General features: G+C 36.2%; 1 protein-coding gene across 2 annotated transcripts in view; it reads left to right on the top strand.

Annotated features, from left to right (window-relative positions):
- TRHDE (thyrotropin releasing hormone degrading enzyme) overlaps positions 1-24495 on the top strand; it is a 222165-nt gene that overhangs the window by 106068 nt on the left and 91602 nt on the right. For both annotated transcript variants that reach the window (XM_021385190.1, XM_021385191.1), the window contains one exon: positions 12824-12889. In XM_021385190.1, coding sequence (XP_021240865.1) covers positions 12824-12889 — 66 coding nt within the window. The remainder of the gene's footprint in view (positions 1-12823; positions 12890-24495) is intronic.

Here is a 24495-nt window from a genome sequence, read left to right on the forward strand (position 1 = left end):
TCATTTCTATTCCTCAGAAAACTGGAAGGATCCTGGCACTGAAATAAACAGGCAAAAAACAAAACATCTATTATGACCAGTGAAACCAATATTAGTATTGGTATGAAATCCACTCAGTTCATAAGTATAATAAGATTGTGGCAATATTTGCCTAACAAAATGGATTTGAGATACATCTGTAGTGACCACTTGAAAGTGAGAGCAGCTCATGAACACTATAAGAAATACTAGAGAAATGCTAACAAATAGTGAAATACAGTAAAACAGATTATATTTTTAATTATTCACATAACTTAATCAGGAACATGAGATGGCATCCAACTAGCTAGTTAAAATTCTTACAATACATTTCAGGTCACTTTGCAGCCCATTCGCTTACTACAGTGTAAAGGTTTGTTCTTCCTGATTAATTTAGCTGTGATGTCACCCATGAACGTTGTGAAGCTATTTGAGTGCATTTGATAGTGGTGTCTGTTCCTTGACTTGCTAACGCGGAAGGTGCTTCCAAGAGCCATTTGAGGGTAGTGCATTTATCAGAGGATGTATCTTGTAGTGAAAATAATTTCTTTCTGTTCAGTTAAAAATGTTGTACATCTTCACAGCTTCCAGTATGAAAGCCGTTGAAATATGAAGTTGGTAAAATCTTTAGATTCAGGTTCGGAGCGGTTCCAAGAGTGCCTGACTTCAAGTATGCAGGAAATCCTGCTCCAGCCTGTGGGGTGCTAGTGTGTAAGGCCAGGCAGGTACTTCTGAGCACCTTAGTGACTCAAAACAGTCAGTAACCTACTGCATTGCAAAGCATATGCTTGTGTAGTGTTTCCTGAAGAAGAATAGTAGAAACCACTGTGTGAGATGTATAAACAGCTACGCACCTAGAGTGGTTCAGGAGTTCTAGTTTTCCTGTGCTGAGGAAAATCATGCATGGGTTTTAGAAGAAATAATAACTGTGGAAAAAAAAGGTTAAAACACTATTTTAAAGAGGAGCACATTAGACTAGATTGCTGAGTCAGGCTAATGCAAGGCAGAGCAATCTGGAAGAGGCAGTCTGTTTTAGTACATGACTGTCTTCTGCGTGTTCCTCCTCAAGGGCAATGGCAAATGGCAGCTCTCAAGGCCTGGAGCAGGCAGTCAAAGCAAAAAATTGCATCACTGTCTCAAGATGTGCCCTGCCATCTTTTGTTATGCTTCTGTACCCAGTGGGGAGTTAAAGAGCGGAACTGTGTGGCTGTGGCTCAGATATTTTCATGGCATAAGTGTTGATGAAGGTGGGCTTGGACCAAGTACCCACCTGTGCATTGGAGTTCCTTAAGTGTACTTACATTTTCTGTCTCCCTAACTCTACTTTGTAATGGTAATTTTCAGCAAAGGGCAAAACAGAAAGCTTAGTGTGGTACCTTCTTAAGCCTTCACAGGTAGTTTCTGTTTTTTTTTTTTTCCACTGATAATGACAAAAAAGAAAAAAAAAAAAGAGTGATTCCATAGTAAAGATGAGGGGTAACTTTTACAGATACCCATCCAAGTTCAGATTGGTGAAAAAAGGACAACAATGACAAATGTTAAAGTAATCTAGTAGAAATTGTAAGAACTGGAAATTGAAAATAAATTGTGGATAGCTTATGCAGAGTAAAAGGAAAAAAAACTCAACAAAAAAATATGAGGGCTGTCTGAAAGTAATGCTTCCTATTTTATTATGTTGGCTTACAATGTCAGAGGCAGATGTTAGTGGTATGGCAGTAGAGGTTGAACCTTCCCACCAATATTCTGTTACATGTTGTTGCTGTGTGACAGATGGCAGCAGAGGGGCAGTCTGATACAATGGTGTCTGACATGGAAGTGCATTTGAAGAAATTTTGTGTCATTGAATTCCTTCATGCAGAAAAATAGCACCCACTGACATTAATTGATGCTTGCTGAACATCTGTGGAGACCAAATAGAGGATGTGAGCACAGCGAAGTGGTGTGTAGTGTCTTTTAGCAGTAATGACAATAACACGAAAGACAAGTCACGTTCTGGGCACCATGAAGATTTCTGTAAGTGCAGCATGCAGGTACTCATTATTTGCTGGCAAAAATGCATAGGTAATGGTGGTGACTGTTCTGAGAAATGGTGATTTGTAGCTGAGAATTTGCTCTATCAAATAGTGTTATTGTGCCCTTTGTATCTGTTGTAGTTTCTATGGAAATAAATTACCATTGGAGCAACCTATGTATGACAGTCTACTTGTAGACTTTGCAGGCCTGGAGAACCCCTATTCAGCAGGGAGCTGTTTGAAACAATCTTAGTCCCACTGTTTTGTTCTTGTTATTTTCAAGGAATATTGAAATACTGGAGAACTTCTGAAGCCTAAAAGATGTATTGAAAGAAGAGAAGTAGAATGGCTTGCCTAATTATAGTTAGCTGCAAATCAGTCAGTTTTAGACAAATGCTTTGATGTGCTTAGGTGATATTTATTTAACTAAAAACATAAAGAAATGTTAATATTCACATTTTATAGAAACAAATGTGGTCGAACAGACCCAATTACAATCTTTGATGAGATTGTGTGTTGGTAAAGATAAATTTTGTAGAGACATAGGCTTTTAAAATCTGTTCTATAATAGCAAAATATTCTATTAAAAAAATTCTGCTATGTGGTATCACTACAGAACACATTGACTGGATTAATAGATAGCTATCTGATAATACTGATCTCCACAGTAGTAAGCAGTGGAGAGTCATCACAAATTTTTACTTTTATTTTACTTAATTTGCTTTTAGATTTTTGGTGGACTTGGTTGGCAAAATGGTGCTATGTTTCTTCTTTAAAGTAAATCAACAGTGACCATGGAAACACTTCAGTAAATGTTCCATGATAAAAGGGAAAATCTTCATCTGTTACTTCTAATGGAAGACATGGAATTGTGGATCCAGTTTTATCATTAGAAGAGATTCTTAATTCAGTGGATTTTAAGACACACTGGTTTATTCACCGCTTTCTTGTATTATGATGATGACCTGTCTATGTAAATAATGTCATCAGCCTTTTGTGCTTGTAATTTCTAGAAGACTTCCTCATTCATAATGAAAAAGCATAAAGTGCTTTTTCCTAGGTGGTGGTGTCAGCACAGGTAACAGATTTTGGTGGCCAGGCTAAATAAAACTGCAGTTGTAAATGGAGCCCCAGTCTAGGCGACTGATACATTTTATTATTCAAGGAAAGTGATATGACAACACCTGAAGAACATGATTAGTTATGTTCATTACTCTTGAATTTTGTTTGTTGTGTCACGTTCCTAAAATTTGCAAGAGAATTTTTGTCTAAGACAAACATTTCACCAAAGCTCATCTTGCCATCTGACCATTTTGATATTATCCAGGCCTAGAACAGCTGTGTTTGTCAGAATAGAAAATGATTATGATTTGCCAGTGAAAAGCACTCCTTGAATATAATGTTGCTTTTTCAGTGTTGTTTTGGCATCAGATAAATGGCCTTACAATCTATAAAAACAACATAAGATGCTGTTATGCATCTTAGATGATTTAGCACAGTAAATTACAGGTTTATAGGTATACTTGCTGGTTTTAAAAATATTGACTCAACTAGATTGCAAGTAAAGTTTTAAAAACAGAGTAAGATTAATTTGTTTATTAAAATTTATCCTGGTTTTATTGCTTAATATCAGTAGCATGTTGACTTGTGGGTATGCACTGCTTGATGAGCAAATATCAGTTGGAAATGATATTTTATAAAGTAAAGAAGACAAAAATACCTTTCTTTTTTTTCTAGTCTGTGTCATAAAAAAATAAAGAGGTAGTTTTTTAGCTCATTCAAATGAAGGTAGCCACTTTTTAATAACTTACTAAAGAGATTGTGGAAATCAGTCAGACTCAAATTCAGCCAATTGTGTAGTTACTTGTTTAATTTTATGTAAGGTAATGTCTTTTTTACCTTAATCTTTAAGGTAATTCAGTGTGTCACTAAATTATGGCCTGGACTAAATACTTTAATATTCGGCTCAAGTTGTCACATCTTGTACTTGTATGCGTAGTCCGTATATACTGGTCTCCTTCTTCACTTTTTTCTGAAAGCTTTTACATGCATTTTCCAAAGGGAAAGCCTCTAGGAATTCATTTGAACATGTTACGTTTTTGCCACATTGTGTATATTAGGATAACATTATGTTATTCTAATCAAGCAAGGAAACATTCACATTCATGAAATTCATTTGTATTAAGCTTCATTTTTCCTGTAGTATTTTGAAGTGCTGCTGGAGAACACAGAAAACTAGCTACACTGGTGTATTGCAGTGCTCAGTTTCTGAAAATGAAAGACTTGGTGCTAGTGCTTCGTGTTGCAATCTAATTGATTCCCTGAAAAAAAAATTATCTGTGAGCACTTCTGAAGTTTCCAGAGCTGAGGTACAGAGACACTTAAAGAACTCCAGAGAAGGCTTTGAAATGATCTCTGCTGCATGGAAGAACTTCAACAGATGTGTCTTGGGAGCTGTCCATAGTACCATATTGTAGTGGCAGTGTGAACAGGACAGTTGTTCCAAGACTCTCAGAGTGAGGCTTTCGACCAAGAAAGATGGTTCAGATTACAAAAGTAGGAGGGTAAAGCGCATTTCAGCATGATCTGAGTGGGAGATGAGGAATGACTGGACTTCCTTTGGGGAAAAAGCGTGTATGGTGAATATGTTTCCTTAAGAAAGAACAATTTAAATGCAACAACCTGGATTTGATAGTGGTTACCTAGCTAGCTGTTCTCACAGGAGAACTGAAGAGATGTCATTTGATTTGTTTAAGGTCACACCTTTTTCTCAACAGACATTGCACCAGGCTTCTCACATCTCTCAGTCCTCTTCTTTAAGGTACTGAGAGTGGCAATTCAGTTAATTCAGTGCAGTACTTGTGGTGTAACACAACAATTCAGTTGAACGGATTTTTAAAAACTTGTTTACACAAACGCACACTGTTCTGTATCTGCAGTGGAACAAATTCTGCAGATGTGACTTAGTCAAAACATATTTATTGTGTCAGATTTTCTGCAAGATTTGACAGACTTCATTTTGGTTCCTAATTTTATGTAAGGGTTCTTTTGTAAATGTCACATTCTTGTTACATGTCTGATGTACATTGTTCTTTCAGTTTAATTCATGCTGTGTTTTTCCCAATAAGCTAAATTTCATAGAGCATCCAGCTGTGGTTGCTTAGTACCAACAAAGAATGATTGTTTTGAAAAACGTGGCTTGGATACTACATGTTGGCTAGTGTTCAGATTACAAAAATAATGTGCAAATGTACATTCTTTGTATGAGTGCTTTGTAATGTGCTCTTTTAATATTTTAAATGAACCTTGAATCATGGAGTTATCTATTCTGTGTTTTGAAAAATACAGAATGGTGTATGAATTTGGGAACTTTGAGGTGAGATGAAATTACACTCATTTTCTTAAAAACCTATTTGATTGTGGATATCCTTAGGCTTCCATTTGGCAGAGCACCATGAAAATATGTTCAACATTCTTAAGAAAAAAATTGCTGCTTTTATTATGTTTGGAGTTCTAAAAAAATCTTTCTTCAGCATGTTTCGTGAAGAAGAGATACATTTCAATCAGTATTCAAAACGTGTTAGACAGAATTTGAAAGTGTCCTCCTCAGTTTGTGTGTGGTCTTCATTGATTTTGTTAAGGTTGTTCATGCCTTGAGTGCAGACGGCAAGCATAGCTCAGGGTTACTGCGTGAGGAACCACTTGATGGTGTTCAAGAAACGTTTAGATATAGTGTTGAGAGACGCTAGTGGGGTTATTGGTGGTAGGTGGATGGTTGGACTAGGTGATCTTGTAGGTCTTTTCCAACCTAGCTAATTCTATGATTCTATGGCCAGTGTGTAAAAGGGGGAACTCAGATTTTTAAGGGTACAGCAGAGTGATGAATTAGCTGTACTGGACTTGCTTGATTCCCATGCTGAGTTTATTCTTTGTAACAGGTTGCAGGAACTACCAATTTGAGGTAGATAAACGGGAAATACTAATTAAAATAAGTAAGTTAGTTAATAGAAAGTCTGAAGATCGGGACTGCATCCATCTGCATGTTCTGGAAGTATCCAGGTGTGGAGTGCAGAACTTCTGGAAATGGGGTGTAGGCTGTCCTTGCAAACAGGCTCTGTCAGAGAATTTCTGGGGGCAATTTAGAATAGACTCTAGGAGAAATTCTTGGAACTATAGATGGGTAAGTTCAGCTTCTTACTCCAGCAAGGTGGGGTATGTAAAGTATATAAAGGATAAGTAACTTAGTACACGTATAACTATGTTGATCTTGCCTGAATGTTAACTTCTGTAAAAGAAGATTTTGTCTCTCTATCCAGTGCTAGTTCTTGTAGGAGGGTAGGAGACACTGGATTTTCAGAAATTCGTTGACCAGTCACCTTGCCAAAGGCTTTTGACTTTCCTACATGGGGCTGCAAAGCAACTAGTGTTGCTGCAGGCTGGAGGAAGGTCTGTTTATAGACAGGAAGTGAAATGAGGAAATGATCCGGAACAAATGTAGTTTATGGCCTTTTTTCCCACCTGTCTACTTGCCCACGGAACATTTTCTCCAAACTGTGGTGGGTCTTTCCATGCTATTCCTACTTTTCAAAACTTTTTCAATTATATTCAGTTGTAATATAGCACGGAATAAATTGTTTAAGGAGGGAAATGTTTGTGTATGTTTAACGTAACTGATTCATGTAAAAAAAAAAAAAAAAGTACCGGTATATACCAGTTATATATTAGAAGCGATCAAACTGTGTATTGATTCTAATCAGTAGCTTTGGGAAAGAATGGTACATTTGTTAGTGCCTATATGTGATCTGAGCTTTGTTATTATCACTTAAGATCAAGGTGATTAAAAGAAATTATTATTGATAATAAAAGCTCTAACATTAATATGATTTTTCTAAATGACAGAAGCAAAAGCAAAATGGGCCATTGGAGGTTTTGTAGAAAATTGGTATATTAGATTTTTTTCTTTGAAATTCAGTTATGTAGTTTTTGTTGGCAGTTCAGTGCTCCTCTCTTCAGTATCTTACTCCACTCTTATACCATGGGTACCGTGGTGGTGGTTTCCATAACAAGATACTTCCTGATTTTGGTTTTTATGCCAAAGCAATTGGATTTTATCCCTAAACAAGTGCAGCAAGGCGGACATTTGGTGAGAAAGACTTACATTGAGATCTATGTGGTTGTTATTCCTGATATTTGATGTTACTGGAAATAAACTGATAAGTGAGCCTGCAAGATGCTGTCTCTGACTTTACAAACTCAGGGAGGTGTTTTTGCACTGTTTACACTTTATCTGTGCTATTTCAGATGTATTTCTTCAGATGAGATGAATCAAGAGTAGCTGAAGTGCTCACTTCTCTTTCCATTGCCTTTAAAGGGAGTCTATGCAGCTGGCTCAGCTGTGTTAAACTGAGTAAGCATTAGGTAGTTACACTATAGGCATCTGCACTCAGTCACATGAATCTCCATCTTACAGTTAAAAGAAACAACAAAACCCACAAAAGCAGAAGCAGAAAGAAAAGAATGATGATATTCTAGAGAAAAAATGACAAGATTTGGTGGGAATGAGGATGGAAAAGCTATGCTGGTTAGCCTTTTATGTTCTCTGTCTTTCCCTGCTCCAGCTCATTTACAAAATAGTAGATTATTTTGCTCTTCTGAGAGTCAACTGTAGTTCACAGTTTCTTTTTTCTGTGTTGGTGACATTTTTCTCTTGTGAGCACTTTTTAGAATACTGGCACAATTTTCGATCCTTGAAATAATAATGCCGAATGAGTTTACAACTCAGCTGTATCTCTTCACATGTGGTCCCTTGTCCTTGCCTCCTAGCTTCTGCATAGTCCTGTGTACTGTTTGCTGATTTTTCACGGTATCTGCTTCTCCAAAATGGCTTCACTAGTTCATTATTTTTAGTACTTTTCTCTTCTGCCTGTTTGGTACAGAACATCTGCCTCCAGCTAAAAAGCACAATACTCTCTCTTCAGAGCACTCTCTTGAATGCCTGGCTATGGTTTTCTCATGAGAAATTATGATAAACTAAGATGTGACTTTTTATTTGCTTCTCTATATATGAGAGGATGGTATCCCACCAGTTTTATATCTTAATTCTTCAGAAATTCTTGGGAACTACCTAGTAGCATAGAACTCTTGTAACAGAGTGGGGAATCAATCTATGTATGGCTTTTTTGAACAGTGCAGTTGAATTATACTCAGCTAACTTTAGATGTCTGCAGTGCAGATTGGTACGTATGAGCTAGTCACCCAAGGGTCATCTTGGAATCAAATATTAACAGGTAGTGCTTTTAGGGTACAACTCATCTGTTTTGATATAAAGTGCACCCAAAATTGACTGATTATGTCCAATTGGCAATCTAGAAGTCTAAACAACTAAACTGGCTGTAGACAGAGATACTACAGATACTGTGGTCAGATGTATCCCATGCTGTGTGGCTGTGTAACAGTACTGTGTAGTAAACAGTAGTGATATTTGTGTGGTTTCAAACTTAAAACACGTGTTGTTGTGTTTTTTTTTCCCACAGAAGAAAATTCCATTTAGTATTTTCTTTCGTATAAGAAATGATTACAGCATGCAAATTGCAAGTGAAATAAAAAAATCAGATCACCTAATTAGAGAATTGAATTAACTTACAGTATTGTGACCTATAGTGATGCCACAGGATCATGAACTGTAGGAGTGAGGCTTTAAAAATTAGCTTCATTTAATATGAGATCAATGTTGCAATCACATTGTTGTTTTTTTTTATGTGGGGGAATTAGACTGGATGCCTTAACTGTGACTCTGCATTTTCTGGGTAGCAAAGAGAAATTCAGCTCACGTATGAAGGAATTTTGATCCTCATTTTAATAATGGATGATCTTTACTGTAGTGTAGGTGTGCAAACAAGTTTCTTCACAGAAAGAAATTTATATAACATTTTCTGCATAAATTTACAGCAGTTTAGCCACTGTTGGCTAATTGCCCATGAGCCTGCTTTCCCAGGAGTGCTTTGCAGACAAGCAGTGCACGTGCAGTTAATTTCCATGGGACAGCTGATCTTCTGCCTTCCTTCCCTATAGCATCTGTCTCATTGCTGAAGCTGAGGAAGCTCCAGCTGTGTTGCAGTCTGTAGGATGAACATGCTAGGTGATCCTCACTATATGATTTCACTGTGGTGTTGCTTGGTTTCCATTTATGTAATGGGAAGGATATTGATATCAGTGTCTAACAAAGCACTTTGAAATCTTCTAATGAAAGGTATTTCACCAGAGCCAGGTAGTGCCATTACTCATTGACTGAGTGAACTTTTATTAAAGCATGGTACATAGCTTTTCCCTGGCTTGAGCAAGCTTTTGTATTGTCAGGAACATAGATACATTTTGTGAATAGGAAATAATTACTTTCCACTAGACCTGTTAAAACCGATGCACTTTACCTCTTGACAGAGTACTGAGTCATCTACTGTCTTGAGGAAAGCACTTAAATCATCAGTAAGTGGTCATGGTGCCCTGTGAGGGAGCCAAATTCACTTCTCAAGACTCTATACATCATTCCTCAGCTGGACAAGTGTTGGCAGAGCAGAAGTGGCTCTGAGAGTGAAGTGGGGAGCAGATCAGTTGCATGTCAGGGCATTCAGGGAATGATGTTGACAGGTTCCAGAGAGCATCTTCTGCAGCAGGAGAGGTTTGTTGTGATTTAGGATTTGTACATATGTAGGTTTAGGTCTATTCCAGAGAAGCTTTTAGAAGTATGGAAGCAGAAGTTCTCTGGATTCCATATAGTTTACTGCTTGCTAGGTGAATATACAGTGAAAATGCCAGCATTTGGGCCATTCAGATAATCCAAAGGCTACGTATTCAGTTGCTCCTGTAACTGAAGATACTGTACTTACCTTCTTTCCCCCCTCAGGACCCTCTAATTAGGATCATCCTCCATGCCCATCTTTTAGGAAGTCCTTCTTTGTTTCACTTACTCTGACCTTTTAATCCTTCTCTCTGCAAAAATATTTATCTTTGTATCTGGTCAGTATCAGTGTTTCTTGTCTTTTCCTTTCCCTCTCAGAGCTGTATCAATTGCTTCTGTTCTTTGGAATGTATCACTATTCTCTCTTCTGTCTCCTTTCAAATTAAAAAAAAAAAAAAAAAAAAAAAGGTGAACTATGTGGTTTTCTCCCATTCCTTCCCCCCATCTCTTTTCACTCCACGCCAAGGGCTGCATTTGCTCCTCCGCGTCTTGCCCCTTTTCTGGTTCTCTGGTTTTCTCTTTTTCTTCTTTTCTTTAGAATCCCTTTCCTGTCTTTCTCTCCTGTTTCTTATACTATTCTTCAGCAAATAAGTCATCCAGATAGGCAAGCTGTCTGGGGAAGATAGCAGAACTGGGACAAGCACATTGTTGTTCTGGATGTTATAAATGGACTTCTGGGTTTCCTGAAGGTAATTAGAGAGAAATTCAAAAGTATCTGTGAAAATGAATAGATCTGGAGAGAGTATTCCTGTCTTTGTATCTTAGAACTCCTATTCAATCTTTATTTGCTTTTTTACTTTTTTTGCTGTGTAAAGGCCAGTCATAGTTCCATCCATGATGTGACTAAATGAGAGCTATGAGAGCAATTTTATATTTATTTTATGTCTTTCTGATGGTTCTTGGTCTCTGGATAGAAAAGACTCTATGAGAAAGATCAGAGGTATTTGTTTGCTTACTTCTCACAGAAATTGGTAGAGCTAAGATGCCTATATGAATATGCATCCATTATTACTATGTGAAATTCAGATTCTGATAAATGAACAGAGGGACCCCAGAATACTGACAAATGAATGGGAAAAAGGATGTGTTTGTTGTTAAGGATTTGGACTGATATATTTTATATATTGTGGGGTTTTTTTGATAACACTTCAAATATTTTGGGTTGCACTGCCTAAGTTACTTGCCAAATAAATTGGATTTATCAATTTATTAGATTTTTTTTCTGTCCGCTGTTTATCTGCTTACATAGATTTATCTGTAATTTATCTGCTTAAGCATCTCAGAGAACTTTACTCACTCAGTTCCTCTGGTAAAATGAGGGTAATAACACTTCCTGACCTACAGTCTTGACTGTTCAGATAATAATCTCTGTGGACAGGAAGAATTTTCCATACTGCTAAGTGTTCCTGATATGATTGCTCTCTCAGTAAGATTAGGTACCACCATAAAAACACAGCACAGTGTTAATAATGCAAGCATCTTTTTAATTTTATTTTTTATTTTTTGTTTTATCCAGTGTTCATTTCTTATAAGCAATTACAAGCATTTCCTGAATTCATTCCTTTTTTTTCCCTTCATTTACTTTATGAACTATATATTATTTGTTGCTATGTGGGTGAAGAACTTGGGTTTTCTTATGATTACTAACAATTTGCTAATCTTTTTGATTTATACTGTTATTTGAAATGTTGATTATTACAGGTGCTTCATTACTTCAGAAATAGGCACTGCACAGCAAATCAGCAGAGTATGTGTTAAACGGTTTAAAAATTGAACAACTGTTGAATTCAAAAAATAATCTGAACTTTAACAGGAAAAGACATTAAATATGGTTTTGAAGGTTGAAGCTAGAGAAATTCAAATTAGAAAAAAAAAATGGCACATTTTAACCATTGGAGTAAGTACTAGTTTTGACACGTTATGTAGTACCATGAAACATTTTCCTTTTCCTGAATCTTTCTAAAATAGGTGCTGTTATGTGAAGAGAAGCAATAAGGTTTTTGCCTAGATTGCTGTTTGACCTCTATTAATGCAGGAAGTCAGATTATATTATTGGAACAGTCCTTTTGGCTTTAGTACCTGATATTTTTTGAATATGTGAAATGTAACTTTTTTTTCTAATTAGCATTAGTGTAATTCCTGAACCTATATTTGTAGCAGAGGTTGCTGAATTCGAACATCATATTTTCTTACAGTCTTTGATTCACTGTTTTTAAATCAAAAATGTCCTCCCTCTCATATAATGATCATTACTAAGTATAACATTTGATTAATGGGATTGGGAGGCTGATTTTCCTGATTTGACTGCAAAGTGGGATATTATAGCTAAATCATCTGATCTGCGAAGGTATTTTTACTTGAAATAGAGCACCTGTGCAGGGGGAAACATACGGAATTTGTGGTCACACTGAGAGGGAGTAAGAAAGCACGTGGAATGCCTTAAAGAAAGCTAGTCTGGCAAGTGTGTGTCTGGTTCTTGATGTAAGTACTGACAATTGGAATCACTTGTAAAACAAAATAATTTTTTTAGATCTCACTCCTTTGCCTGAAGGGACAAGGGGTAGGAACTGATATAAATACACTAAGTATTTTGTACAAATTCTTACATCTTTGGAAGACAGTGTGGGAGATAGACTGACTGTTAATGAAGTCAAGTATGGGTATCGACATCTTAAAAATGAAAATGAAATGATCCACTTCTAGGTCACCACATCTTGAAGGCTTTTTTGAAGGAAAATATTATCAATAAATCCTGATTTGCAATAGTGTAATCAAAATGTTATGAGTAATCATGGACGTTGTTTTGCCCTCACTGAAAACTGCACAGTAGTGCTAAGTGCACACAAGGCTGGGGACAACCCACTCATTTTTCCTTGTAAATCTTTGTGTCATCTTTTCTCTCCTTTTTTTTCATTCCAGTGCTATTAAAGATTATTATAATCACAAGTTTCTAAGATGATATCGTTGTATACAATTGCATACTTCAAATTGTTGTTATTAGTTTTTGCACATCAATATTTAACAATATCAACTTACTTTTCTGAATTATTTCCCACAGGGTGCAGCCTTAATTCGAATGTTGGCTAATTTTATGGGTCACTCTGTGTTTCAAATGGGCTTGCAAGTAAGTAAGACATTTCTGTCTTTGTGCAAATGTGTATTTCTAGCAGCTTTTCTCACTTGCTCTTTTTTTCTGTTTAAACTATATTCTCATCTATTTGTGGAAATGTTTCATTAATTCAGGTCTTTCTGAGGCACTGGCATATCCCTGAAGCTGAATTTGATAGAAAATGTTGGGCAGTATACAACACAGGGTGGTGCCCCTGTAAATGAAAGCTTCACCTCTATTTCTTGGTGTACGTAGATATTGCGCTTTAGCTGACACCCTGTTTTGTGTCTGGTTTGTGTACATTACCAGGTAGAGGCCATTTTAGCCATGTGACATCTGTGTGGAGGGTTAGCTGAAGAAGGAGCTACTTCTGTTCAATTACATTTGCATGCTGATATGAAAGTCAAGGCAGCTAGAAAATACGTAGCCCTAGAAACTAGTAATGCTTTTCAGATACTTTTGCCTTTCCCACCCCTACGCATAAAAATCCTTGAGCTTTATTTTTACCTTTGGTAAACATGGAGTGCTCTCTACCTTAACAATGTTTTCTAAACTCACTTTACCTTTTAAAAGAAATCTGAAGAGGTAACAGTTCTGTATGAAGAAATTCAACATGCTGATTAGCGAGGATGAACTCTATTCAGCAATAATTCAGTGCAAATGAGTGTTTCATAAACTATTTAAAAACAAACAGGCCAAAGCATAAAAAACAATGCAACTCCCTCTATTCCATGGAATTCTGCTTGAGTAAATCATGTTACAGGCAGCTGTGATTGATGAATTATGTATGATGCAGCCTGCTACTTAGAAGTGTCCTTTAAAGTAAATTGATGTTCACCTGAAATACAATTATGCTAAGATGGAAAGAGCAATCAATCTTATCTGTTCTTAGTAAGCTTTTCATTTTGAAATTTAAATAAACTATGTCTGGGATCAGGTCATTTTTTAACACAATAATTCTACATCTAACCAAAATGAATTGAAAGACAAAAATATAAAACAAAAGTTCCACAAATGCATTAGTTATATCACAGAGAGGTGTGTTCCATGCCATAGGCAGTGAAAAATACGGCTTTTTGGAGGGTTTATAGGACATTCATGCTTTGTGGATAACTTATGCATGGGACCCATTTAGCTCATTTGCTTAGCTATAGCATTTAGTCTGATCAGTTAATTTCATCCAGATTTTTTCTTCATAAAATCTTGTATACATAGAGGTTGAAATCCTCATCTCATTTAAGCCAATAAGACTTCTGTCATTAGTCCAGCAAACTCCATATTTCAACTACATTTCATAAAGAAATTCAGTTTTACTAAAAGGGCTTTCACTCAGGATTGGAGAAAGGGAACATTTCGATACACATATCTCAAACCTCATTTTTCTGTTTGTCTTTAACAGTATTAAAGTTGTCCTGGAAGAAATTAAAGAAAAAATACTATAGATCAAACAAAATAATTATAATTGGAAAAAATCAAACTTGTAGTAGGGCTTTTTTTTTTTTTATTTTTAGTATTTTCCTATTATTTCTCCCTTTCACTCTTTCTATTCTAGTAATAACTCTTCCTTTATCAAAGTCAGTGAAAAATCTGTGAAAATCTAACTAGTGAAAGTCTTGGCATCAGTTCAGTAGGATGATATTCTACTCCTGTTTATAAAAACTATTTGAAATCCAGATGGATTTTCTGTGTGTCTGACTCCAAGTTGATAAAACACCATGTTCATGAGCTTGTTCATAAGCTACAAGTTATGTAGTTGGAAACGGCTGTCATTCATTTAATTCTTTTGATTCTTTGTGAATATAACAAAATAGCATTCACTATGTTCTATAGAGTTGAGATGCTACCTTTGCTAATGGTAAGGGACACTGGATAACTGATTTAACCTTTCTATCATTTGTTAAGCTTTTTGGCTCTTTAGCCTCAGTACTGTTACTTGGGTTTTTGCATCAAGTTCCCTCTAATCCAGTTTTATTACAGAATTCCAGTGTTCAACTAAGTGGCGTTTTTCACATATTGCTGCAAAAGTAAAGCATCATTACTATTATTTAGAAATATCTTCAAGTAACAAATACAAAGATACAAAAGTGTACTTACTGGTTCATTCCTCTTGGCTCATTCTAATGGCTTTCTGAGAAAGTGAGTTCTGAAAGACCTCCACTTCGTCTTATTGACCTTATTTGTTATTAGCCTTCAGTATTTAAAACACATCAGTGTTAATACTATTTTTATTTCAGTTCTTTTTAGTGTGTTAGTTATGTCCTTAGTGTTTCATAGATGATAAAAAAGAGTATTTGTGTGGTCTTATTACACCACCATAAACCAAAATGAGTAACCTTTTATATGTGTTTGCGTGGAATGCTTGTGATTTCATCGAAGTCAAGATATGATTCATCATCTAATTAAGAGCTGCAAAATTAGAGCTTTTATACAATGCTAACAAGCCTTTGGGTTAAGGAGAGGAAAGGATAATGTTTATAGCAAGAAGCTAATGGGGTATCTACCTTTTTTGTTCCTTGCCACTTACATTTTCTGAATCTAATTACATGCTATCACCTGGCAGGTGGATATTACGAAGAAATCAAGATAGCCTGTCAAAGAAAACAATCAACTGTGTTAAACAGGAAAAATAAAAAGTTGGTGAAGGGGAAGCATGGCTCATTGCTGAATATTATTTAATAATTAATGTGAACTGAAGAATTTGTACAAAGGTGCCCATGATGCCCAGAATTCAGCAAACCATTTTATTGACGAGACTGTGGGGATATAAAATATTAGCAGTGACAGTTTTATAGAATATATGGCTTGGAGAGATTTGTATCTATTGAGGATAACTGGCTAGTTCCTATCACAGTAACTATACAGTGAATATATAACGTAGAACTTCCGTTGTAAAAGTGCAGCCAAGAGAATACCTAGTGAAGGTATGATTTCTGGAAGCCCTTCAAAAACATAGGATATCTTGAATCATGTGCCATTATCAAACACAAGATTTAGTAACAAAGACAGATCTTTTTCACTGTTTTCAGATAGCGTGCCACAGACAAAACCAAGAGAGAATCTATTTATATTTAATGACTGAATAACAGCAGCAACTGTTACCACAGCTGGTAACTGTTGGACACAAAAAAGTCATAGCTATCCTTTCTGCAGAAAAAAATCTGATGACACCTTCCTTTTCATACTGGGAGATACATTTCTTGGTAAAAGTTGTGACGTCTTTCTTGATGTGCCAAGCTTCCTGTGAACCAGGGAAACTGAAAGGGTGAATGTTGCTAAACACTAGTGCTCTTCTTACAAAGTGTTGCTTTTCAGTCAAAAGGCCATTAATCAGCTAGGATATCAGTTGGCATATGGAGAGTCTTGGTCAGCAGAAGGCACCAAAGTTGCCCTTATCATTCAGTCATCACTCAGGGCAATAATATGCAATATGATTTTAGATTTGTATAAGATTTTTATCTATAGGTTGTTGTTCTTAATCTACGTGCTTGAAATGAATTATTGCTTACTTAACTTGTGCCATTATATTACGTTTCTAGGAAAGTTTTATTGCTTTACTACAGGACACCTCTTAAAGTTATCAGTGTTTTTATTTCTTTTCTCATATCAAATATAGAGAAATAGCCTAGTGATATGAAGGTCTGATACTTAGATGGGTGTAACAAACACCTCAGCTCTGTAAAGAGACCATTCTGCAGTGGTTAATTTACATTTTTCTTGTATTAGGCTGATTATTTTGGAGATTCATCTCTATTACTCTATATTTGTCAACACTGGATTTCATTTGCCATGTGGCAGCTCATTGATCACACAGATCTGTATCCTTTTGAACTTCACTTGCTGCTACGTATGTGTTCATCACTCACTCTGATTTAGTGCATCATCAGCAGTTTGAATTCGTTACCAAAGGAATCCCTGCTTCTGTGATAAATTAACTGCTTTTGTACTTTAGGCTTCACATTGTGAAGAAAAATTTCCATACAGTTCTTTGGATAGACACTGTCTTTTTTTGGTGCTGTTGAGTGGTCACTGTATTGAAACAAATTGGTCAACCTTTCAGAAGAGCTGACTGGGGAAATCTGGCATGCAGGCTGTTAAATACAGCAAGGTTCAAGTTTCAGACACTTTTTACTGTCATAAAGCTGGCTAGTTAGACTGAGCTTCTTTCATTTACACTGCTTAGTATTTCCTACTTTTTAGACGCCCCTGTGCGTGCCTGTACTCTTTGAATTGTTTCATCACTTCACGTGGAGCTCTATCTAAAACTTTCTAGGTTTAAAATAGAGCTCTAATGTGCTACCTTCTGTGTTGTTCACTGCTTCTATCTAAAAGCCTAGTGCTTTTATATAGTATATTAAACTGACTTCATAGAATCATAGAATCATAGAATGGCCTGGGTTGAAAAGGACCTCAAAGATCATCGAGTTTCAATCCCCCTGCTGAGTGCAGGGTTGCCAACCACTAGACTTGAATGTACCCATTTTATCTTAGCTGTTTATTACATCTTTACTCCCAATTCAGCTGTATGCTGTTTAGAATTAGACATCATTAAAGACTTATTAATGGAGTTTTCTGTAGAAACAAGAAGTCAGGCACCTTAAGATCAGGCTCAGTGAAGTGGTCTTCTGTGATGCTCTCCCTAGAAAAACGGTGAGCATAGAACTCTCTGGGATCTTCCTCAGCTCAGTGAGAAGATGCAACTTTTGCTGCCAGGCAGTAGGACCTTCACAGATGGCAGTTCTCTGATGTTGCAGTTCTGCTGTCTGGTGCATTTAGTAGATGTTGAGTGAAGTACTTTTCAGCTAATTCAGCATCCATTTGCTTGGGTTTAGAAGAGCACAGAGCATATGACTTTGACAAACATCATGGGTCATATTGGCTATGACCTGTACTTTAGTTGCTACTGATCCTTTTATTTTTTAAACTCTTTCACTTTTACTGACAGTTGTCAACAGAACAGCTTGAGTTTGTTAAAAGCAGGACATAGGAAGTCATAGGAAATCTCGTAGGAGCTGACATCACTGTTTTCTACACTGTATGTCATACGAGATTGATAGCATCTTTTGTCTTTTCTGGCCCCTCAGCATTTATTGTTCTTCTATTTTGCATCATTCTGGATTTTAGGTTTAAATTTTTAAATGAATTCAGTGTCATAAAGTTTTTCTGTAGCTTTTTGCACCATGAGTTAAATAGCTCAGTAAAAGTTTAGCTAACGGATCTTTTGTATGTTGCAGGTCACTGTGTTGGTTTTTTTTCCATTGAAAGTGCTAAGATGTGCAATGTAGTAAGGGCCAGACCCTAATTCTATAGAAAATTCAAGTCCTTCCTCATATGGATTTGGAGCGTTCCACATATATAGCAAAATACTTCTGTTTAAAGAAAAACTTTGGTTGAGGATACATAATTAAATGTAGAGTTAGTGAGAAATACTAAAGTTTATTTGAAGTTAATTACTTCCTCTTTTTTATACATCTTAGCTAGGGCTTCTACTTATGCAATTGTCAAGTATTTTCTACACATGACAATGTCTGATACAACTCACACAGTGGACCGTGCTACCTTAATTGTCCTGTGCTTTTTTTCCTCTCTACTTTTCACTCACTTTGTAGTCCCAGTTTGTAACTACTGCGTATGATTTTCTTAAATGCCAGCCAGCATGGCTTCAGAGTATATCAGGAACAGCCAGTGGACAGAAGACATCAGCCTCCTACGAAGGGTAGGAGTGATGCTAGATGCCTGTTAATAAGGGAGATCTAGGCCCAGTTAAGTTAATAGTTGCACAACTGTGGAATATGCAGTAAGAGATGCCCAGTACATCATTTTCTCTCTCATGTATCTCATTGCTTACAGATCAGAGCAGTTTATGTGTTTAAAAGCACATCTGTCACTGGTTTCATCTTCAGCTGCTGGGTTCAACTTGGTGACAGCCCAGCCTCTAGAGGTATCCTATAGTTGCAGTGCAGAGAAAAATTCTTCCTAAAATGCTACATTAGAAAAATATTCCCTTTTGATTAGTTAGTATAACTTATTTCCACGCTTTCTGATCTTCTTTTTGTTCCCTGTGCATTTGAGTCACATGTTTTTCTTCCGAGGCTGTCAAAGTGCCTTCAGGCCATAGAATTGCTGAAGGTGGGGGAGATGGGCTCTTCGATTTCTGTTTAAAGGCTCTAACCTCATACTACGCTAAAACAACTGTGAACTATTGATGTAGAGAGAGCGTAGGACTCTCTTGCTGCTAGATCATCTAAAGTTGATCATGTTAAGAAAAAGCACATCTGTGAAATAATATCACATTCCTTCTTGCCTTTAGATCTTTGCTCCAGTGCATGGGGATGGTAGAGCTTTTCAAAGAAAAGAGTGCCAAGAAAAGGCAAAGCTAATTATTTTTCCATACTTTCATTCTGTTGAATGAAATTTTGGAGAATTCAGTCTGGAACAAACATTTTGAATATAGGATTTCAAGTAAACCAATTGCGTTTTGGCCAAATTGGAAGATACAACAAGGAGTGCTATATATAACGAGTTAAATGGCAAGTGCTGCTAAACCTCAGAAGAAGGTGATGTTCCCAGTGCCAAATATCAGAGCAAAGTTACAGTCAGTGTCATGTTCATTAAGAGGACATCACACTGTTGTTGAGCTAGGATACAATGTTGCTTTATTTCTCAATTGTTAGAACTTCTTCAGAAGAAAAAAACAATTAATGTAAACGCAGCCTACGTTTCAAAATGCGTTTCCTCAGAATATGATCAGCCTTTACATCATTACAATCAACCATTTTACATGTAACGCACGCATATCCATTCGGTATGCTTTCAGTAAGTTTTATTTCCTTATTTTGTTGCATGGAAAATTCAGTTATGGCTATTTTCTCCTTTTTTATTATAGGAATTATTAAGAGAAAGAGTTACAGGTATGAATTCTCAGATAACATCAGCAGGCTGAGTGGCTATTTAAGAAAATGCTTTCTTTTGGAATAAAATTATACTGTTTTCCTAGAACAAGCTTACTAGCAACCTCATCTCTGTTGCTATGAAGCAGTACAATGGAATTTACACAGTGCTGGAAGTATATGTTTTACTGCGATTCTGCCATCCTCGTGCAATCAAAATTTCCATTAGCTCTTTAGAAGTCAGTGGGAATATTTCCAGCAGAAAGATTGCAGGATTGAACTCCAAGTTAATATTTAGTATACATAAGAAATGAAATAAATCTACTTCTGTTTAAGCCAATGGAGGACATTCAAAATAAAGCTGAATCCCTACTGGGTAAAAGAAGCTGTCATTGAAATTCTCTCTTTCTCTACACTCACTTAAAGTTAAGTTACTGTAGTAGCCAGTCATATATCCATGCCTCAGCAAGAGAAACCTAGGAATGAGTCTTAAATGGAATTTCCATACTCCAACCAGTGAAAGCACTGTGAGAAGGACATACCTCCAAACCATGCCAGAAAGAGCCCTCCGTGCCTTCACTTGTGTTCCTCTGCTGCTCCGTACTCATGTTCCACTCTCATTGTCATCTGCTGAATTTTGATTTGATCACTTCTGAGAAAAAACGAAGACAGTCTTCCTGTCAGAATCCTACTGTTTTCCTTCTCAGCTTAATATCTTAAGCAGAGTGTCCTCAGCAGTCTCCCGAAAAGAAGGCTTCAGTATCAAGCATACTTGTGTTGTCTGTCTGGCTGGCTGAGGGCCCCCACTTGCCTGACCTGGAACAGAGTTTCATTTATAGGTGTGCTTTGACTATATTTTGAGGACCACATTTGTTGGAGTAAATTGAAGTAATGACGCCACAGACTTAAAATATGACAATAAAGTGTATCAGTTTCTACTGCTTGCTACAGTGCACTCTACTTAAACAATGAGGATTACCAAGTGGACAGTTAAAGAAGCAAATAGAATTAGGTAGACATAGTAGCACATAGACAGATGTAAATTACGATGATTTTTAAAGGGGTCTACATTTTGCAAAATTAAATACAGCTTTAGTCACTGTACTGCATGGTAGTCTTTTGCTCTGTGTTTTCTAGATAAACATAAACAACGTAAAACGTAGCAAAGCTGAAGCTCCGCTGTTACTGCTTTCCCATCTGTTATTCACTGTTAATATACAAATGTTGCAGGTTCTTATGATCTAGACACAGTGACATGCAAATTATGTTCATAATAAGTTTTCTCAAGTGATTTACGGTGACCTCTTCACAGTAAGTAGTATTGATTTCTTTCTGATTTTGGGGTTCCTACAGAAAAGAATATTGTGGAATAAAAAGCACAGACTTTTTGCATTGTTAGCAATCTCTGGGCGTATTTCAAGTTAATGCAGAGGAATGAGCAGCCAACTTGTCGCAATTAGCAGGTGCCATCCAAATATCTCTGGAAAACATTCCATCATTTTTTGTTTTCATTGCAAATATATTTATTAATTAATATCTGGCTTTAGGTTTGAATGCTTTGTGCACCCAAACAAGGCAGAACTAAAATGAATGAACAAATTCTGTCAAATATATGCAGTTCAATTTTAAAGAGTACTTTATTCCTGTAAGGTTTTTTCTTAGTTCAGTAGTTTAGTACCACTACCAAATAATACATCAAATACATTTCTTCTTAAAGCCAAGCTTAATATACTAGCAGATGTCTCACTGCATAGTAGACACCATCAGACTTTGCTAGGCAATAACTGCAGTCCTTCCAACAGTTCCCATTAGACTTCTAATGCAAATTGTTTTGCCACCACACTGCGATTGCTGTTGCCATATTTCACAATGGAACCTCCTTCTTCATGTCAGTAGCTAATAGGTGAAACTGAATTCAGTAAGGCAAATGAAGCTTTCTGTATAATAATTCTGATCTTTCAGTACGGATTCCCAGCAAGGCAGGATACATTTTGACTCTGAAATGTTGCCTGAGTACAAATTTTGAATCTTTTATCTGGATACCCCATTCACATTGGATTCCCTGATTTGTAAGGCAGGAGTTTTATTAATTATGAAACTGTGTGCCTTAAAGTATTTGGAGATTTGATTTTTCTCTTATGTTGGAATGAAATTGACAAGGGTATGTTTATTTCAGTTGGGTTACTTCTGATTTACAATTCTGGTCTCTTATCAACAAGAAGCAGAGCAAAGCAAATAGTCCCAAAGACTTACTCCTCCTTTCTCTTACTAATTTCTCTTGGGTCTCAGCCTGAACAGGGAGCTGTTTAGGATGGGGATCAATCCTTTAAATGAATGTCACATTTGCAACACCATGGATGAAATATTCTCAACATTGCCCTAATTCTTTTCTCTCCGAAATTAATGCTAAAAGTCCCACTGACCCATATAACACCAAAAATGTCAGTTCTGCTGATCTGATTATTGTTATAATGCATAGGAGTAATGAATTATAAAGAAAAAAAATACTATAATTATGCTGGTATATTCAGCATCATTGGTTCTAGACAAAATTAAGATTTATTTCTGTATGTGGTTCCGGTATCACTCTTCCTGATTAGCAGTTACAGCTTACTGTTCACATATAATGATTTAATTTGTATATATGACATGCTGACAGTGGATGTTTTCCAGTTGCTGATGATTGTGAGCATTCTATCACTGTTATGTGTGGAAAAAAAATAAAGGGCTGGGATTTCAGCTGGTGTACATTGATGGGATTCCACTGATTTCCATCTCCAGGATTTTATGCATTGCCTGAGATACTATCCCAAAGAGAAGGCAAAACACAGCTGAAGTGAGTACTTGCATGATGCATCTGAAGTATGTAGAATGCCTTTTAGGCTGTATTTTTTTTTATGCATTTATACATTTGAATTTAGAAGTTAGCTAAGATGTTGCTGATACATTAGATATTTTAAACATGATTCTCCTGTGGTAGCTCAGTGGAATTATTAAGAACACTGAAATTGCTACTTGCTATTAAGAATTTTTACTTGTGTAACACACCTAATGATAAAAATACAAACTGGATAAAATAGCAGTTGAGAAAGTGTGATTGTGTAAAGAGTAGATAAAGCATTAAGTTTGTGTAAGTATTAAAAAAAAAAAAAAGACAAAAATGAGTTGGAGAAGATTAAAAAAAATTTAAAAAGCAATTCTGTCCGCAAGACCAGGACATCTTACAAGGACTCCATTTTCAGAAAATGGAAAGATGGCTAGAATCACTAATCACTTAAAATGCTAGCCAAGTAATCTCTATTTGGAAGAAATTCAACAGATGTGTGCAGAATTATTAGAAATAAGGAGAAAAAAATAGCCGCAACATGCTTTGATTCTTCAAATCTTTGTAAAATGCTAATTCAGAGTTTTGTTTTTGTTGTCAAATAAACAAGTTTGAAGCTGTATTTATACAAGGACACGTGAAAGTTCATTTAAAGTAGTTGAAGATGTGAATTGTAATTGGATTAGTTAAACCTCATTATAGCCCCATGTGGATACTTTCAAAACTGAAGCTGTTTCATTTATTTTAATTCACCGTAATGTTTTCAGTGTGACTTCATATTACTGAGTTTTTTCAATTTCAGTTCTAAATTAGAGTGTCCATACATAAGGTTTAATATACGTTAAATAATTTGTTGTAAAAATTAGCATATTGATGAGGAATGGTAACATCAACCTTTAGGTTTAAAAGCATGTCTAAACATCTCCTTTATAGAAAGGCATTTCAACTTTTCCCTCAAATATTTGAGTTCTGTTGATGAAAACCTCCTATTTCATTGACCATCTTTCTCTTAACTGTCTTCTAAAATCACCACCGTATTTCCTTCTGTCTGATCTTTTTCATAATGCTCAGTGCATAGTTTCAAAGGACACTAGCTTCATGACGCACCTCTCTTTGTTTTCCTCAGTGTTGCTTCCAGCTGCTCATTCCTGTCCAGGTAAAACCACCCAGTGCCCTTTCATTTGTGCTAGTGGAAGACTTTGTAGTTCTTTTTGGTAAACTTAGTCAAGGAAGTAAGTGTCCTTGACGCAGAATGATAGCGCTGCCTCCTATCCAGGTCATTTCAGGGGTCTTGTTCATGAAATTGCCTTGCAAACAGGGAGACTGGGGCAAGGAGAAGCAGACAATTGTTGTGGAAGGCACTTAATCTGACTGCTCTAGTGAAGTGTCTTCAAACTAGCTTGAGGGAAACAGAGAAACATATTTGATGCTGTGTCTGTATATAAAACATATGTGAGAGTTTTAGTGCTATGTGGGAACAGGCATGGCCTTATATGCTTGCCACTTCAGTATCATTTTGATACTTGCTTTTATTGCTATAGATTAAAATGCTTTTCATGTGTTTGTTTGTTTAATTTAATTCTTGGATTGTTGCCCAACGACTAACTTCTTTTTTTTTGTTGGAGGAACACATTTTAATGCAATAATAGATTGAAGTGGAGGAAGGATGTCAACATTTTTGATCCTCTGGTAGAATTCACTCTTGAAATCTAAAATCTGTTCTATGACTCCAGAATGTTCTGTAGGTTAGCAGTTTCTGACAAGACTACCTGGAAGAAGTTTTGTGCACTGATAATGAAACTGATGTAGAAGATGAAGTTACTCAGACTATATGACCTGGAAAAATCTGTTTGCAAGTGATTTTTTGAGTTTTTGACTTTTAAGTGCTGTTTTGGTACATGGTTTCTTCA

This window comes from Numida meleagris, chromosome 1 (assembly GCF_002078875.1).
Source record: "Numida meleagris isolate 19003 breed g44 Domestic line chromosome 1, NumMel1.0, whole genome shotgun sequence".
NCBI classification, from domain to species: Eukaryota; Metazoa; Chordata; class Aves; order Galliformes; family Numididae; genus Numida; species Numida meleagris.